Source organism: Cebidichthys violaceus, unplaced genomic scaffold, assembly GCF_023349555.1.
Source record: "Cebidichthys violaceus isolate CVI_PGR_0920_01 unplaced genomic scaffold, fCebVio1.0.p SCAF_38, whole genome shotgun sequence".
NCBI lineage: Eukaryota > Metazoa > Chordata > Actinopteri > Perciformes > Stichaeidae > Cebidichthys > Cebidichthys violaceus.
Window position 1 is genome coordinate 834,443 of NW_027176572.1, and position 18,044 is coordinate 852,486.

The window sequence follows — 18,044 nt, forward strand, 5'->3', positions numbered from 1 at the left end:
AAACAATTTCTATTAAACAAACAAAAACTAAAGTTAGTAATTAGTATAACTGCTGCTATTATTTTCATTATTATGTTTTTAAATTTTTTTATTTGTATTATTATGTTCAAGTCACACATTCAACACTATACATCTCTTTAATGTTTTAACTACACATTTATATTGTATAGTTTGTACGTTTTTTTGTTCTTTATTCATGTGTCTTCACTTTTGCAGTACTTTGCTTTTATTTCTATATATATATTATTTTTAATTTATTTTTATTATTTTTACTCAGGTACAGTTTTACAGATTTATGTTTCTTTCATTATTTCTTGTTATTATTATTATTTGTATTATTATTATTATTATCTTTATTTTTAGTTATTATTATTATTATTATTATTATTTGTATTATTATTAGTTATTATTTTTATTTTATATTATTTATTTTTTCAATTAATATCTTTATTTTTAGTTATTATTATTAGTTATTATTTGTGTATTATTATCTTTATTTGTAGTTATTATTATTAGTATTATTAGTTATTATTATTATTATTATTATTTTTATTTTAGTACTATCCCTCCTTTATTCCCTCTTAACCCCACTTCCCCAGCAATCCCCTCCCTGCTCACAAAATCCAAATAATGATAAAAATATAAAATTAATAATTTAAATTAAATTTATTCTGAATAGCCCAAAATCACAAATTACAAAATTTGCTTCAGAGGTCTTTACAATCTGTACACATACGACGTCCTCTGTCACTTTAACGGGGTTAAGTGTAATAGATGTCATAACCAGTGTTTTATGTTCAACCATATCGTCAGAATATTTAAGTCATCAAGTAAAAGCATGTTTTCATCATCTCATTACTTGTTACATTCATCCTCCTTTAAATGCAGTTTTCTCTCTGAATCCTTCCTCCAAGACAATTTTCTCTGGATTATTTTTTATTTTTGGATCAAAAGAAAGAATTTCCTCAGAATTCAAAGCAAGTTAAAAAACAGTCAAAGTCATCCGCTGGATTCATGAATACTTGATAACGTCTGTGGTGGTCAACTCCAAAGTATTCATCAAATCTGTCTGGGGATTATGTTTCTTTTAAACAGATATATAACCCAAACTCCACGTTAGTGACTGATGAAAAGTAATGATTGAAGTGAGCTGTGTTTCTGTGGACACACTGATGTTTCCTACTTGATTTGGTTCCCCTACCTTTCCCTCTTCATGATCTAACATCTACAGGTGGGGGGTCACGTTCATTAGTGCTCTATGAGAACAGTGAATATAATATTCATAGGGCTGGAACACAAAAACAGTTATCATATGTGTGGATCTTAAGAGACATTTAAGTCTTATTGAACAGAAAACAAGAATTAAAGTGATATTATACATTACTGTTCAATGTCTACAAAAACACAATGTTGTTATTTCAGCGTCATAAATCACGTTTTATACACGCTAGATGAGAAACTTTATTAGTATCATACCTGGTTAGTCACAAAAAATATGTCACGGCAATAAAGCATAATCATATATGATGAATCACAGAAAGACACAGACATTTGGAGTTTTGGACACTTTATTGAAAAGCAAAACAAAAGTACAAAAGGAGTGAAATAGAGCCACTTCATTAACGTTCATTGTAAAGCCAACACCCTTCCTTGTCCCAAAATACAATCAGGAAATATATTCCAGAAGATTTCTATCAGCTGAGAAGCTTCAAACATCTCACAGCCCGTTTAGAAACTAGAAGCCTTCATTTAAATAAAGTCATGTTTCAAATCAGATCAAAGAATGTGATGAAACAATAAACATCCTCTTGATTATTGAAGAAAAAACACAGAGACATCAATTATTCTTTACTTTGACCTGCTGCTAAAAAACCTGTGAGAGAGCTGGAGTCCAGCTGACCAGCAGCAGAGACACAGATAGAAAACCATCACACCGACACCTACGGGAGACTCCGGGCGTCCAGTTCCTGTAGCGTGTTTCTGGATGCTGCTGATTGATCTGCAGTGTTTCCTCCAGTGATGGAATCCAAGCAGAGAACCAGAGAAGGACTTCCTCAGTATGAAGAGAGAAGAAACTCTACTGACCTCAAGGGTTATGTCTTCCTATCACCAGACCCTACAGACATTATTCTAATTACAAAAATACTGTTTTTTATGTATTTTTTCCCCCAAAAGTCCAAATGACTTTTATCACCAGTCTAAAAGAACATGTAGAAAACAACTAGCTACCTTCAAGTGCTCGTCGATTGGTATAAAATTGAACCTCTCCTATGTCTGTAAACCATGAATCCACCCACAGTGATGACGAGAGCAAGAAGAGCCACTGCAGCGATGATGATGATGATGATGAAGGTCTTGTCAGCGGGCTTCTCTGTTGAGCAGAAAACAACAATAAAACCGTCACAACCTGAACAGATGAAGCAGGTTAGAAGAGGAGAACATCCATGTATCAAGCAGACCACAGTCCTGAAGACACACAGCATCAGTTGCTCCTTTCTTTATCTGGTCTGGACATGATGACTGTATCTCTGCTCCTTGATCTCGTCCAGCTGTGTTCTCTCTGTTCACCTCTATGTTTGTGTTGCTTTCTGTCCCATATGTTGGTTTGTGACACAGCGACAACTTCTGACAAACATATTCAAACTGCTTCCTGACTGTCAGCACACTTTGAATCAACTTGATTGTGCCTGATGTGCTGATCGATACATACATTCCTCCAGCTGTTTCATAATTCTGTCTCTTCATCTTCTCAAAGTGAGCAGTAGTTCAGTCAGTCCAGTTTCTACAATCTCTGACCTGTGGTTACACATTCAAAGAGTGACACACGCTCTGAAAGAAACTCTTTGTAGGTTTTATGATTTAAAAACGAAAATGTGTTTTCAAAGGTGGTAAAAAAGAACTTATTTCAAAAACAGAAAGAAACCAAAGACTGATACATTTCTATATTAATCAAAGCTCAGTAAACAGTCTTCATAATTCTGGTCCAGAGGCTCTTGCGTTGGTTTAATTCTGATCTAAGCTTTAAAAGTATAGACTAGATATAAAAACTAGATGAAAGAAAGAGACAACAAAAGAATTTAAGGAAGCTAAACTCCCCGTCCTCATAAAGACACACAAACTGTTCCAGTAGACTAAAGGTGTGCTTCCCACCTTCATCACAGCTGATCTCAGTCTCACCTTCGTTGGTCCTGATCACAGCTTTGTCCAGTTTGGTGACGATGGCCTCCTCCACACCAGACAGCTGGAACACACAGTCGTACCTCCTCCAGTCTTCAGCTGGGACTGAAGACAGATTCAGGTCAGCGCTCATCTGGAAGGATCCATCGTGGTTGGGGAGGATCTCTCCGTGGTCCACGTCCTCATGGAGCTCCTCTCCATCTTTCCTCCAGAACATCATGGCTCCGTCAGGGTAGAACCCTGTAGCGTGGCAGCTGACTGGAGAGGAGGACGTCTTCTGGAGGAGAGACACTGAGGGAAGCTCTGGAGCGGGAAGAGAAAGACAGGATATAGGTTCTTTATTATTATCATTATGAATGTCATTGAGGGTGAATTGATCAAAGAAGGGAGAGACAAACAGATGAAGAGGTGAGATGATCAGAAAGGGAGGAGGACAGTGAGTGTGAGACAGACAGAGTAAAGAGACAGAGAGAGACACTGAGACAGACAGAAACAGTTCAGAAACAAAGAGAGAGAGAGAACGGAGGGACAGAGGGGGAGAAAGTGAGGGAGGAGATGTGGTGAAGGAGAAGGAGGCAGAGAGAGGAGGAGGTGAGGGAGGAGACACGTGTGAGACACAGCAGCTCTCTGTATGTTGCTGACATGTATTGTAATGTGACTGTTGGTCAGAAACAACAGAAGGTTTATGAAACTACATCAGGTCATGTGATTCTACCTGTTCTCATCAGAGACATCCTCCCGTAGTACACATACTTCTTCAACCACTCAGGACACTCATGAGTCAGCAAGTTCTTGAAGTAATCTATCAGAGCTCTGTCATTATCCCACTTGTGTTTGGAGATGACAGCCTGTTGTTTTGGAGCGATCCATGTCTCTGTCTTCAGGTCAAATGATAAGAAGTCTTCTCCATCATAACCATGCTGAAGAAAACCTTTGACCTCATTGGTTTCATTATCCCATTCACAGCCATCCATAACCTGGACAATGTGGACACCTGAGACAGAGACAGAGACAGAGAGAGAGAGACAGAGAGGGAGACAGTAATGTTTCTGTTGAGTCACGCTGTGTTTCAGCCGAGAGAAGCTGTCAGACTGTTTGATCTGTTTGATCTGTGTGTGTGTGTGTGTGTGTGTGTGACATCAACATCAACAAAATGTGTGAAACATAAACAAACCTCCAGTTTGGTTGAAGAGCTGCTTTAATGTTTCAATGTCAGCTTTGAAGATCTGCTGGTGACCCATAGAGATCTCAGTGTTCCTCTGCCAGTACTGAGGATCATCTGCTGTGATGTTGCTCATCCAGTCCTGTTTGGGTTCATATCTCCTGGTGTTACTGTCATAGTGACTTATCTCAACGTCATCAACCAACCCAACAGACACAAACTCTGGGAAGTTTGGGACTCCAGAGGACGCAGTGAGGAAATACTTCATAGAGTGAGTCTCTGGAACAAAAAGATGAAGTCATCATTTTCACGTTTGATATCACGCTTTAATAAATCACTGAACAATGTTGTTTTGCTGCACACAGAATCAAAAAGAACGACAGAACAATAAACACATGCTGATAATATCTGCTGATCACTCAATACACACAGAACTAAATGTACACTTTAATATTTCTGATGATTCTGTTTTAAAAACGATCCGTTCTGAAATGAAATATCAAACAAGTCACATATTTAGATCATGCAGTTCTTACAGGACCAAGAATGACAGGAAGCTCACTCTGGTGCAACACATTTCACTTCCTGTGAAATCTGTCCTCATCTTTCACATTCAGGTCATAATTCATTTTGTGGATTTCAGATGTTTGAGTATAAAGATTATTTTTAAAAAATACAAACAAAAAGAAAACAAACAAAACTGACCCAGTCCCTCACTTTCATATTTCTGGATTTATGTAAACTGATGAATTATGTTTAAGTTTATCTCCAAATATGTCTGTGGAAAGTTTAATCTGATGAATTTTATGACGTTCTCAGAAAAATGCATGTAAGTATGGAAGACTGTTTCCATCATAAAAAAAAGAAGAAAGAGAAATAGGCTTTTTTTCCTTCTTTTTTTTGGGGTACTTTTTTCCGGCAGCAAAAAATAAAAAAAATGCACCAACACTTTTGGTGCATCCATCTGTAACCATGACACTGACCAGATGTTTCCAGTTGCTGTTCAATGAAGGTTGCCTCTTCAGCCACATCAGTTTGATTCTTTCTACTCCAGAACTGCTTCTTACTTAAAGTAATTCTACTCAAAGGTGTGTTTGCTCAGTACAATCCATGTGAAACAGCAAGAAACTGAAGTATGTCATCTGTGGTAAAGCCACGTTTAAAGTAGTCTTCAATGTCCTCACAATCCATGTATATGTCTCATGTAGAGTAACCTGTGAAGAGCTGCTTCTGTGACTGTTGTGTTAAAGTATCTCATCATGTTGTGAGTACTGGAAACATCTGGTCAGTGTCATGGTTACAGATGGATGCACCAAAAGTGTTGTTTTGTGTTTTGTTTTGTTTTTTGCTGGTGGTAGAAAAGTGAAAAAAAATGTAATCCAGGTTTGTTTTTTCGGTGGACCCCCCCCAAAAAAAGCCTATTTCTTTTTTTTTTCTTTGGCGGAATCGGGCTTCCATATCCACGTCATGTTTCTGAGTTCATAAATTCTGCACCGGTCACAAAAATGTTTTGCATTTTGCACTTTGTGTGTTCTTTCTTCACGATGAGAGGCTGATCTATAATATTATGTTCTTCTTGTTCCTTTTCCATCATGGAACATCATCTAGTGACAGATCACACTTTACATCTTGTTTGAGGAGTGTTCACTGAAGAGATGAAGAACACCATCATTCACGAGGAACGTGTCAAGTGTCAGTAATTGAGTTTGTTAGTGAGCGATATTAAATATTACACCAACAGAGCCGGAAGTAGTTTGTCTTCAGCAGGAAAACAAACCATCGACGGACTTTTCAAAGTAAAAGTCCCAAACCTCCACAGCAGCCTGGAGAGATGAAACGTACTGACGCGTTTCCTGACTGTATGAATATGTTCATTATGTCTCCTGAATGAAAACAACCAACACTAAATATGTCCATCACTGATACAACAACAGTCATCGTGAACAGCTCTGAATGAACCGCAGCACACGTTCTCTATCAAACACGAACACGTCATTGAAATAGAACAGCGCTCTAAACACAGCGTTGTTGTGACGTCATGCTCTCTACGGTCTGCGGTCATCTGACTGCTGTTGGACTGTTGCTGCTGCGTCATGCGGACATTTGAGCTTTAAGAGCGTTTGTTACTTTTTACAACATGTTGTGTCGTCAACGAGGAAGTCCTGGAGCCGAACATCAGAGACGGTCACCAGAACCTGAAGCTGATGAATGCAGTCTGTAAAGACACGAAGCTCTTCTTCTGTTACAACCAAACAACTTCTACAACTAAGTGGTAACTCACCTGCTGCCGCGCCGTGAAGGTGTATCATCAGGAGAGGCAGCATCAACGTCTCCACGGTGAAATGAGGCATCTTAACTTTTGATACTTGTTATCATGAAAGAGAGAAAGTGATCCGGTCCGTTCTGCTCCGGGATCAGGTCTGAACCGAGGGCGAGAGAAGAAGCAGCGCTGCCTTCGACCTCCATCTGAGCCAATGGGAATTTAAGCTGAGCATTACGTCACGCATCACTAGGTAGAAGTGAGCCACTGAAATTTGGTGAACCAAAGTGAAAGTGGTGCGATGTTGTTTCAACGCGAGACAGTTTTCCACGAAACAGCATTTCACCTCACAGCTGGTCTTTGAGAGGACAACGAGAGGCAGAGCAACGAGAAGCAAAGCAGGGAGAGAGTCAGAGAGCTTCTCCAACACAAACATCAGAAGAGGTCATCTCTGTCCTGAAGGGACTCAGAGCTGTGGACGCTGGAAGCTGCTGAACAAGAGGAATGTAACACCTCTGTTGATGTTTGAACACCTGATGCTGCTCTGAGACTCGGTTTCAGCCTCATCACTTATTGTTGTTCAAGCACTTTAGAGAAGGTTATAGAATTTAAATTTGATTTCATAAACTCATGCTTTGTTCTCACTGCTTTACTGACACAGTCTTATTATAATTATTGCAGTATTATGGTTAATTATCATAGTATTATTTATGATTATTACATAATTATTCATGATTATTGCACAAACTAAGAGATATGTGTCATATTTTATCCAGACAATGTAGAAGTTGTTGTTTGTGACATTGAGGCTTCAATGCTGGTTGACAAAAACTCTTCCTGCTCACTGCTGATCAATAACTGATTTATTACTGCTGATCAATAACTGATTTATTACTGCTGATCAATAACTGAGTTCATCTTTCATGATCAATAACTGATCAATAACTGAGTTTATCTCTGTTGATCAATAACTGAGTTTATCTCTGTTGATCAATAACTGATTAATAACTGAGTTTATCTTTAATGATTAATAACTGAGTGTATCTCTGTGTTTACCTCCACAGAGCAGTCAACAGTGTGACAGCGCCCCCCTGTGGATGATTCATGTATCTGCCTTTGAACGCTTTATGAGAAACCACGTGGAGGACGTCACGTGACTTTGTGAAAACGTCCCGACGCTCCATGACTGTGATCACGTGTATTGATCCCATGAAGAACATGAATACATCTAGAATGTATTCATTGTCTCTGGACGTCCTCAGAGCTCCTGGAAGCTGAAGAACACCTTCAATGTGAAGAAAGAAGAAGAAGAAAGCTCCAACGAACTAGAAGGAAACACAACTCTGAAGTGTGGTGAACAACCACACACACACACACACACACACACACACTGTGTCCTACTACATTGAACCACCTCTTAATAACCTCATTATGACGCTTCGTCATTGACGGACAACGCATAGAGTCAAAATCAACGTAGTTAACACAATGACAAGAACAAACGCACAAGAAGCAGTCGCATATATTTATATGACAACAAATCAATCCAGCAACACTGCGGCGCTAAAACACGTATTCATCCACACACTGAAGAGCACCATTCAAATATTAAGCATATCATAAAAACAACACCATAGACACATGAACACAGCAGTAACGCTACTGCAGATGTAAAAACACAAAAGCAGTTCGCTTACCACAGCCGCTGTTCACTTAAAGACAAAGTCCATCCTCCTTTGTCTGTGAACAAAGAGTTCAATGACGGGTCTGTACAGAACAGCGGTGCGGTTCAGTTCAAAAGACCTGATTGGTTGAAGACTATGACAATCAACAACATCGTCCCCGTTCACTTCAACTGCAGAGGGATTCACTTGTGCGTCTGCAGAACTCGGGCCTCTCTCCTTACCTAGAGACGCAGAGGTGAAGTGTGATCGGATAAAAGCTGTGCAATGAGATAGTAAGCTAATGAGGAACATATTTAGAATATACATGGAGTGTATTTATGAAGAAGGATTAAATAATAAAATGGATATAACTTAGTGAGTCTGTCTGGCGAGCAGAGAAGGCTTCGCTGGTCCTGAGGGCCCACCCCTGATGTCATGTGTACGGAATGAACAACATGAAAGAATTACAACACATTCAATGCATATGATACAAATGATATGAAAGAATAAGTGTACAACTAAAAACAGAAAAAATAAAAGTGGGGCCACCGGTGTAATACGCAAAATCAAACATGTCAATAACTTCTCTGTTTGTGAAAAGCTATTTGTTGATAAACCTGATTCTGATTCTGGAAACTGTAAAATAAGAAACATTAAATACATGTGGTGACTCAGCTTCACCCTCATCTTTGGACGATGGAGTTTGAGCTGTTTTTGCATTATAGCGAGAGACGTTTCTGTTATTCATACCCTGATTGATATGAATGTGGTGGACAAAATAATAGAAACACCTGTCAATAGAAATGAGGATGCGGTTGAATCGACACGTCTTGTATTAGGCTGCATTAGTTTTAGCAAAATAATAAACTGACGACTGAGCGTATTAATAAATACTGCTTTGTTGAGCTAAATATAAAACGTTGGTCACATGACAGCATCTTACTGTTAATCTGTTTACATTTCTGCCATTGTGTACATTTGTTGTTGTTGTTTTTTGCACCTTATTGATCATTTGTATTGCTTAAATCTTATTGAATTTGCATTCTATATATTTGCACAGTTTGAAGCTTTTGAACAAGCAAGTAAGTAGACTCAGATTTTTTTCTGATTTTTGCTTGTGAAACAAATAACTTGCCTTGAAATTGTGCAAGATGTGCATTAACCAGAGGCTTTTTATAGGTGAAATATAGTTAAAATGTTGCAGCTGGTAAAACGCGGAGCTCATTTAAATGACTTTATTAACCGCTGGGTAGCTTACCTATAATGATGCATCATCATTCATTAGCTGATTTATTTTTTTGGGATCTAAATCTGCAAAGTAATGAACAAATAAATCTATCAAATGAATGTAGAAAAGAAGATCACAATATCCAAATAGAGTATGCAAGTAAAGTAGGCTACAAGTACCTCAAAATTGTACTTGAGTAAATGTACTTTGTCACATTCCACTGAATAAAAGTTTGGTCATTTTAGTTGTCAGCAAATAATTATCAAACAGGAGGAAATAGTGCGTTTGTTGGGGACTATTTTCAGCGGCGGACTAATCCACATGTTGTGCTCTTGTGACTATTTGGGACTCATTAATGTGTTTTTAATCGTTTAACAATGGAGCTCTATGTCGCAGAAGTACACTATATATCAGGCTGTAATACATAATACTTGCTGGAAGTAAATAATCGGTGTTTTGCGTTGTTTCGGGGCTTTTGTTGACATGTAAGAAACAGTCGACACTCTCACCCGGAACCGACTTCACTCCATATTTGTTGTGATTCCCGGCGATCGAGAAACAGCCAATCAGCGGGGCGCCTGTGTGGAGTAGGCCACGCCTACTACGGCCGATCACGAGTGGATCCGCGTGCGCCCACTGCCAGCCTCGACCAATCAGAAGGGTCCGCTGTGAGAGTTGAGGAGGGGGCGGGAGCTCGAGCTCTGTGTGACAGCTCCGGGTTCAGTGCTGCACCAGAGAGAGGAAAACAAACGAAGAGGTCTCACTTTGTACTTTTTAAATTATTGTTTTACTTTACTTCAATTTATGACATGACGCTTTAGCCTCCACTTCATAAATTAAGATAGGAACAATATTCATTTTTTTTGGTATAAATGAAACTCCACAATTTTAATAATTTAAGTAATTTTTCATGTAAAAACATTTAATGGTTCCAGTTTTAAAATGTGAAGATTTGCTTTTGACTTACTTTATTTATTTATTTTTTTAAATAATCATTAGTTTCAGTTCTTTATATAAAATAGTTAAAAATAAGCTCCACCTGAACTAACTACAACAGATAAATACTGCTTTATATTAATTATAAATTATAATTATATTAATTATGTTAATTATATATTTATGTTTCTTGACTTTCGCAGTCTTTACTTTTAGAGCTGCCAAGATTAAGCAATTAATAAATTAGTTGTCAACTATTAAGTTAATCACCAACTACTTTGATAATAGGTCATTTGGTTTAAGTCATTTTAAAGAAAAAAAACAGCAAAATTCTTTTAATTCCAGTTTGTAAAATGCAAATATTTTGTTTTTTTTAAGCCTGGAATGACAGCTTATTCTCAGAGGAAGTGAAGAATGAGGGGAGGCCTTGTGTGGAGGCTGGAGGGGTGGGAAAAATAACAAGGACACCAGCTGCAGGCAGTGGAGAACCAGAGTAACGTTTACCAGCCTGTGGGGCAGCATGTGGGGCAGCATGTAGGGCAGCCTGTGGGGCAGCCTGTGGGGCAGCCTGTGGGGCAGCATGTGGGGCAGCATGTGGGGCAGCATGTGGGGCAGCCTGTGGGGCAGCATGTGGGGCAGCCTGTGGGGCAGCATGTGGGGCAGCCTGTGGGGCAGCATGTAGGGCAGCCTGTAGGGCAGCCTGTAGGGCATCCTGTAGGGCAGCATGTGGGGCAGCATGTGGGGCAGCCTGTGGGGCAGCCTGTGGGGCAGCCTGTGGGGCAGCATGTGGGGCAGCCTGTGGGGCAGCCTGTGGGGCAGTCTGTAGGGCAGCATGTGGGGCAGCCTGTGGGGCAGCATGTAGGGCAGCCTGTAGGGCAGCCTGTAGGGCAGCATGTGGGGCAGCATGTGGGGCAGCCTGTGGGGCAGCCTGTAGGGCAGCCTGTGGGGCAGCATGTGGGGCAGCCTGTGGGGCAGCATGTAGGGCAGCCTGTAGGGCAGCCTGTAGGGCAGCATGTGGGGCAGCCTGTGGGGCAGCCTGTAGGGCAGCATGTGGGGCAGCCTGTGGGGCAGCCTGTGGGGCAGCATGTGGGGCAGCATGTGGGGCAGCATGTGGGGCAGCATGTAGGGCAGCCTGTAGGGCAGCCTGTGGGGCAGCATGTGGGGCAGCCTGTGGGGCAGCATGTAGGGCAGCATGTAGGGCAGCCTGTAGGGCATCCTGTAGGGCAGCATGTGGGGCAGCCTGTGGGGCAGCCTGTAGGGCAGCATGTGGGGCAGCATGTGGGGCAGCATGTGGGGCAGCATGTGGGGCAGCATGTGGGGCAGCATGTAGGGCAGCATGTGGGGCAGCCTGTGGGGCAGCCTGTAGGGCAGCATGTGGGGCAGCCTGTAGGGCAGCATGTAGGGCAGCATGTAGGGCAGCCTGTAGGGCAGCATGTAGGGCAGCATGTAGGGCAGCATGTAGGGCAGCATGTGGGGCAGCCTGTCGGGCAGCATGTGGGGCAGCATGTGGGGCAGCCTGTGGGGCAGCCTGTAGGGCAGCATGTGGGGCAGCCTGTGGGGCAGCCTGTGGGGCAGCATGTAGGGCAGCATGTGGGGCAGCCTGTGGGGCAGCCTGTAGGGCAGCATGTGGGGCAGCCTGTAGGGCAGCATGTAGGGCAGCCTGTAGGGCAGCATGTAGGGCAGCATGTAGGGCAGCATGTAGGGCAGCATGTGGGGCAGCATGTAGGGCAGCATGTGGGGCAGCCTGTAGGGCAGCATGTAGGGCAGCATGTAGGGCAGCATGTGGGGCAGCCTGTGGGGCAGCCTGTAGGGCAACATGTGGGGCAGCATGTAGGGCATCCTGTAGGGCAGCATGTAGGGCAGCATGTAGGGCAGCATGTGGGGCAGCCTGTGGGGCAGCCTGTAGGGCAACATGTGGGGCAGCATGTAGGGCAGCATGTAGGGCAGCATGTAGGGCAGCATGTGGGGCAGCATGTAGGGCAGCATGTGGGGCAGCATGTGGGGCAGCATGTAGGGCAGCATGTAGGGCAGCATGTGGGGCAGCCTGTAGGGCAGCATGTAGGGCAGCATGTGGGGCAGCCTGTGGGGCAGCCTGTAGGGCAGCATGTGGGGCAGCATGTGGGGCAGCATGTGGGGCAGCATGTGGGGCAGCATGTGGGGCAGCCTGTAGGGCAGCATGTGGGGCAGCCTGTAGGGCAGCATGTAGGGCAGCATGTAGGGCAGCCTGTAGGGCAGCCTGTAGGGCAGCATGTAGGGCAGCATGTGGGGCAGCATGTAGGGCAACATGTGGGGCAGCATGTAGGGCAGCATGTGGGGCAGCATGTAGGGCAGCATGTAGGGCAGCATGTGGGGCAGCCTGTAGGGCAGCATGTAGGGCAGCCTGTAAGGCAGCATGTGGGGCAGCATGTAGGGCAGCATGTAGGGCAGCCTGTAGGGCATCCTGTAGGGCATCCTGTAGGGCAGCCTGTAGGGCATCCTGTAGGGCAGCCTGTAGGGCAGCATGTGGGGCATGTTAACATGACAACGTGTCTTCTGGGGTTCTCCTATGATGCATAAAATAGTTTGTCTATCATCAGAATCAGAATCAGAACCGTTTATTGCCAAGGTATGTTGCACAGACAAGGAATTTGACATGACGGGTGGTGCATAAACAATCAACACAGTGCAAAAAGTAGAAACATTTAACATATTAAAATTTACAGTAAAATATAAAATAAAGTAAAATATCAAATAAAATATAAAATAAAATAAAGTAAATAATAAAATAAAATAAAAAATAAAGTGAAATATAAAATAAAATATAAAATAAAGCAAAATATAAAATATAAAATAAAGTGTCAGTGTCAGAAACTGTTCATGTGGTGTGAGGTCTTGGTCCTGATGGAGGTCTTGGTCCTGATAGAAGTCTTGGTCCTGATGGAGGCCTTGGTCCTGATGGAGGCCTTGGTCCTGATGGAGGCCTTGGTCCTGATAGAGACCTTGGTCCTGATGGAGGCCTTGGTCCTGATGGAGGCCTTGGTCCTGATAGAGGCCTTGGTCCTGATGGAGGTCTTGGTCCTGATGGACCTCATCCTCCTGCCAGATGGAAGGGGCTCGAACAGTTCGTGTCCAGGGTGAGAGGCGTCTGCTACAATCTCTCTTGCTCGCTTCAGGGTCCTTGAAGCGAACGAGTCCTGCAGCCAATCACCCTCTCATGGGGGCATCTCAGAGGGCACTTCATCATGATTTCCCCACTTGAAGGGTTGCCCTATGCTGCATGGAGGGTAGAACCAAACTCTGTGAGGAGTCGGATGTTTCTGTTTTTTTGTCTTGTAATTCCTTGTGTTGTGACGGCTTGTTTGTTGAGTTTTGTCATGTTTTAGATATCTGTATTTATGTTGATTGATGTATTTTACTCAACATTATGCATGTTTTGTGAAGGCATCATTAAGGGCACACTGCTGGAGACCGGATGACTGGTTAGTGCTCCACCAACAACACCGCCATAGACGATCTTTGCGCTGCACACGAAAGGGAAAGGAAACAGAACGACTTCTCCATTCACAGCCCCCCCCCCCTCCTCTCGCTCATCTTTAGCTTGTACCGAGTGTTTGATCGATCGGAAGCTTCGAGACGAGTTAACGTTTATATTTCCTCCGTTTCAGGGTTTATTTTTGGGGCTGGTTTTTTTTCTGACTCCCGTGGAGCCCGCTGTTGACCGTGAGGAAGTAGCTTCGCGTGAAATTATCTCCAGGCGCCAGATTTATCGAGCCCAAACCGCACAAAGTTGTTAGGCAAGCTAAGCTAGCTTAGCCTACCTAGCTAACTCTTAAGCTAGCTCACAAGCTAACTTAGCTTCGCAGTGCTGGTCGGAGCGTCGTTGTTGTTTTTTTGTCGCTGCATCGCAGCCGCTCGTGGCTTCACACCGTCAGACAACCGAAGACTGTCCGTCAGGGTTCAGAGCAGTAAGCCGGTTGCTTCCCTTGCTTCCTATGCTAGCGTGCTCGATTATAGCCTGCTAGCTAACACCCTGCGTATTTTAGCCTGGAAGCTAAATTCAAGGCCTCAAGTCCAGCACTACTAACCACCAGAGTATTTTGCAATTGCCGTGCAGGTGTGAGAGTTGACAGGTGAGTGAGAAACTGTTTTTTTCAAACTTATTGCGGTGTCAAAAGTGGACATTAGAGCAGCAAACATGCGGAGTAGACACTTGTTTCTCAGGTCAGTTAGCTTGCTTGCTAACTAAATATTAGCTTGATTGGTTTGGGGGAATCCGCGAAATCACGCCGGAGGTCGCCATCTTTCATTGGATGCTGCTGCAAGCCAGCTAACTCTGACGTCTCATAATAATAACATCGCAACGAGACATGGCTGCCACTTCATACCCGGAGTGAACTTTAAACACACGTCGTGGTGCGTTCACGGCCCCCTCTCTGTTGCTCATTTATTACACACATTTAGCACTTTGCTCCTGTGACAACCTGCTTATTGCCTAGTGACGGAAGGAGTGTCACCGTGTGTGAGCTGTAGTCTGTGTCTGTCTCTGCCTGCGTCTGTCTCTGCCTGCCTGTCTCTCTCTCTCTGTCTATGTCTGTCTGTCTCTCTCTCTCTCTCTCTCTCTCTCTCTCTCTCTCTCTCTCTCTCCTGCATTGCGTCTCGAGTAGAAGACTCAGCCCCTCGACCAGTAAAGTTGTTGCAAACAAACGCACCCTCAGCGTGGTGGCGTTGTCCTTGTTTTGGATGGAGATATAAACACTGGTTCGACACCCCCACAGAGGGGACGTTACCGTCCTCCACCAGCGGTAACACATCACCTAAAAATACCCCCCCACGCCCCCGTTGTATTTTTCACCACCAGGCTTATTTTGGGTGATAAATCACCTCTTGTGCTCGTGCAGGGTGGAAACAAGGCCGAGCGAAGCCTGTGTTTTGGTTCAGCCCTCGTCTAGACGCTGTGACTGACTCACTGCATCTGTACAGGAAGTGACATGTACAGTGAACCCGGGGGGGGGCAGTGTTTATTATGGGATGCATCGGGTCAAACTGTCATCACCCTCTGCCTCATAGTACAGAAATACCAAGACCTTAAGAGTACAGGTGTTTCTCTTGTGTTGTGCTGTAGATTGTGTGTTTGTGATGCTTATTGACATATTTAAAGTTATTCATCTCTTAACTGTTGGTGCGTCAGGATTAAAGGAGAAGTGTGTGTGTGTGTGTGTGTGTGTGTGTGTGTGTGTGTTTGTGTGTGTGTGTGAGTGAGAGAAACACACACTGGTCATGAAAGTTAAAAGTACATTTCAGTTGGCAGGTTTTTAAGGCAACTGTTGAGAAAAGTCTGTCACACAACAGCTGTTTTGATAGCGGCAGAGATGTGTTTAGCCCCATTCATCGCAGTGGCATCACACACACACACACACACACACGCCATGTATGGGAATCAGTATATGGATCAGAGGTCACCAGCTTTACAGCAATGCCATTCTTTTTCTGCTTTGTATGCAAACGCAGCGAGTGGCCCGAGTCGGAGACAGGCACCCGATTGTTGTGTGGGATTATCGCCGCTTTACAAACGGGACAGAAATGAAGGGCTTGGTCTGCGTGGACGTGTACCGCCGAGGTCCGATCCAGTCGGTAGTGATGAATCAGTCTGCTGCTGCTGAGACTGAAGCCGTTAAAAGATGCAGTGATGTTGAGAACTTGTCGCCCGCTGACGCCAAAGTGCAGTTAAAATGAGCGCTGAACTCAGCGAGGTGCTGGAGGTGATGGTCAGTTGTGCTGAAGCAATTAAAAAGGCTGATTGACAGAAAGTTAATTAAATTGATCGAATCAAATTTGGATATCCAATTAAACGGCTTTTCTTAAAGCCGCTTGTTGCAGGCGGCTCCTCACTTCAGCTGCTTCTTTATTATTATTGAATAAACCGTAGATTACTCTGATTACTCGGTTTGTAAATTGTCAGAAAGATGTTTGAATAAATTCTCCTCACAAGCTTCCATTTTTCTCCATCCAACCGTTTTAAAAACCAAAGATAAAATACTCAGTTTACTAACAGGAAACTAAACATTAGTGTCTTTTCTTTTAACCAAAAAAAGTCCAAAAATTACTTCAACAAAAAATGTGATTGTCAAAACGTTTCTAAACATTTTTTAGTAATTTAATAAATGAAATGATTAACTGATTGGTTGAACAGAAAGTAGGCCCAGTAGTCGGACGATTAATCATCATTATTACTGTATAAAAGCCGTTTGTTTGTGTTTGATAATATAATTAAACTTCACAGAGCTTCTGTGAAACGCTGACTGTATTTAGGTGGCTTTGATTTCCTCTTTGTGTTTAATGAAGCTTGATGTTGTCATTTACTGTAAACCAGTGAGCAGGAAGGGCCACATATTTCTGTCACGTGTGAACATTAAGTCTGTCTCTGTGTCTCTGTGTCTCTGTGTTTGACGTCTCTCTGCAGTAGACGTGTCGGAGTGGAGATGCTGCTCATTGTTGAATTATTCTTCATTATTCACACACATGTTCACCCTGTAACATGATATTTAGTGAATCATGAGAGCAGATTCAGACTTTCATAATGACAACAACAAGTTCACTAATTATACTGACAAAGAGGAGCGTACTGATGATGATGATGATGATAGCAGAGAGTACCTGTCCATGTTCCAGTTGTCTCTGCTTTGGACACACCTGAACCAGCTGACGCTCAGGTGTGTCCAAAACGTAACCGTGATTATTAAATACTAATGTCCTCTGTTCAGGGTCAAGAAGCTGAAGAAAAGACTCACAAGTTATGAACATTAATAACATGAATAACTCTTCTCTTCTCTTCTCGTGTAGTCTGTCTCTCTCTGTTTCTCTCTTTGTCTCTCTCTGTCTGTCTCTGTCTCTCTCTTTGTCTCTCTCTGTCTCTCTCTGTCTGTCTCTGTCTCTCTCTGTGTCTCTATTTCTCTCTCTCTGTCTGTCTCTCTGTGTCTCTGTCTGTCTCTCTCTGTGTCTCTCTCTGTCTGTCTCTCTCTGTGTCTCTCTCTCTCTCTGTCTGTCTCTCTGTCTGTGTCTCTGTCTGTCTGTCTCTCTCTTGGTCTGTCTGTCTCTCTCTGTGTCTCTGTCTCTGTCTTTGTGAGCTAGTCAACAGTTATTAGTGTGAAGAACAGTTTTATGTGTTTATCATTGAGCATCATTAGTAATCAATCAGATTATTTACTGCTCCCTCGTTTGTCATCACGTTGGTTTTAACATCGTCTCATTTTATATTTTAGTTTTATTTCTGTGTTTTTGGGATGAGAGTCGCTAAACTGCAGCTAAACTCTTGAATCAAATGATTTTGACCAGTAAAGTTTGTGTTTAGTTAAATCGTTCTCTGACTTTTAGAGACGATGCTTTTTCACATTTTGTAGTTCTAGCTCTACATGTGTGATGTGGTTTCTATTTAGTTCACTGTAACATACATTAGTCTGTACACAAACAACAAGTCTCATTAGTCAAAGTACTCAGAAGTAACTATCGGACACTGCCCCCCCCCCCCCCCCCCCCTCTCTTTCGTACTCGTGTAACTTTATTATTATGCCACAGTTCCTGTGATCAACGTCCGTCCTTGAGTCCTAACTTGTTTGTCTCCTCCGGCCTCCTGCAGCTTCC

General features: G+C 42.8%; 2 protein-coding genes and 1 long non-coding RNA gene across 4 annotated transcripts in view; 2 read left to right on the plus strand and 1 right to left on the minus strand.

The window, feature by feature from the left end:
- Positions 1-1,550: 1,550 nt before the first annotated feature.
- Positions 1,551-6,781, minus strand: LOC137884317 (major histocompatibility complex class I-related gene protein-like). Its single transcript, XM_068726060.1, has 5 exons — positions 6,621-6,781; positions 4,352-4,618; positions 3,893-4,171; positions 3,178-3,480; positions 1,551-2,371 (listed from the first exon to the last, which is right to left on the minus strand). Exons 1-5 carry the CDS (start codon positions 6,688-6,690, stop codon positions 2,232-2,234), a joined length of 1,059 nt encoding a protein of 352 aa, XP_068582161.1. The 5' UTR covers positions 6,691-6,781; the 3' UTR covers positions 1,551-2,231.
- Positions 6,782-6,847: 66 nt separating this feature from the next.
- Positions 6,848-8,957, plus strand: LOC137884318 (uncharacterized). The gene is made up of 2 exons (XR_011104726.1): positions 6,848-7,197; positions 7,664-8,957. It is a non-coding gene; the product is annotated as an uncharacterized lncRNA (long non-coding RNA).
- Positions 8,958-13,998: 5,041 nt separating this feature from the next.
- The window catches only part of LOC137884408 (la-related protein 4B-like), a 15,841-nt gene continuing 11,795 nt past the window's right edge, over positions 13,999-18,044 (plus strand). The window contains exons 1-2 of one of the 2 annotated variants that reach the window (XM_068726198.1): positions 13,999-14,536; positions 18,040-18,044. The exon at positions 18,040-18,044 is cut by the window's right edge and continues 129 nt beyond it. The gene's annotated coding sequence lies outside the window, so the exon portion shown is untranslated. Of the gene's footprint in view, positions 14,537-17,959 lie in introns of those variants that run through there. The other variant, XM_068726199.1, reaches the window with a different exon arrangement.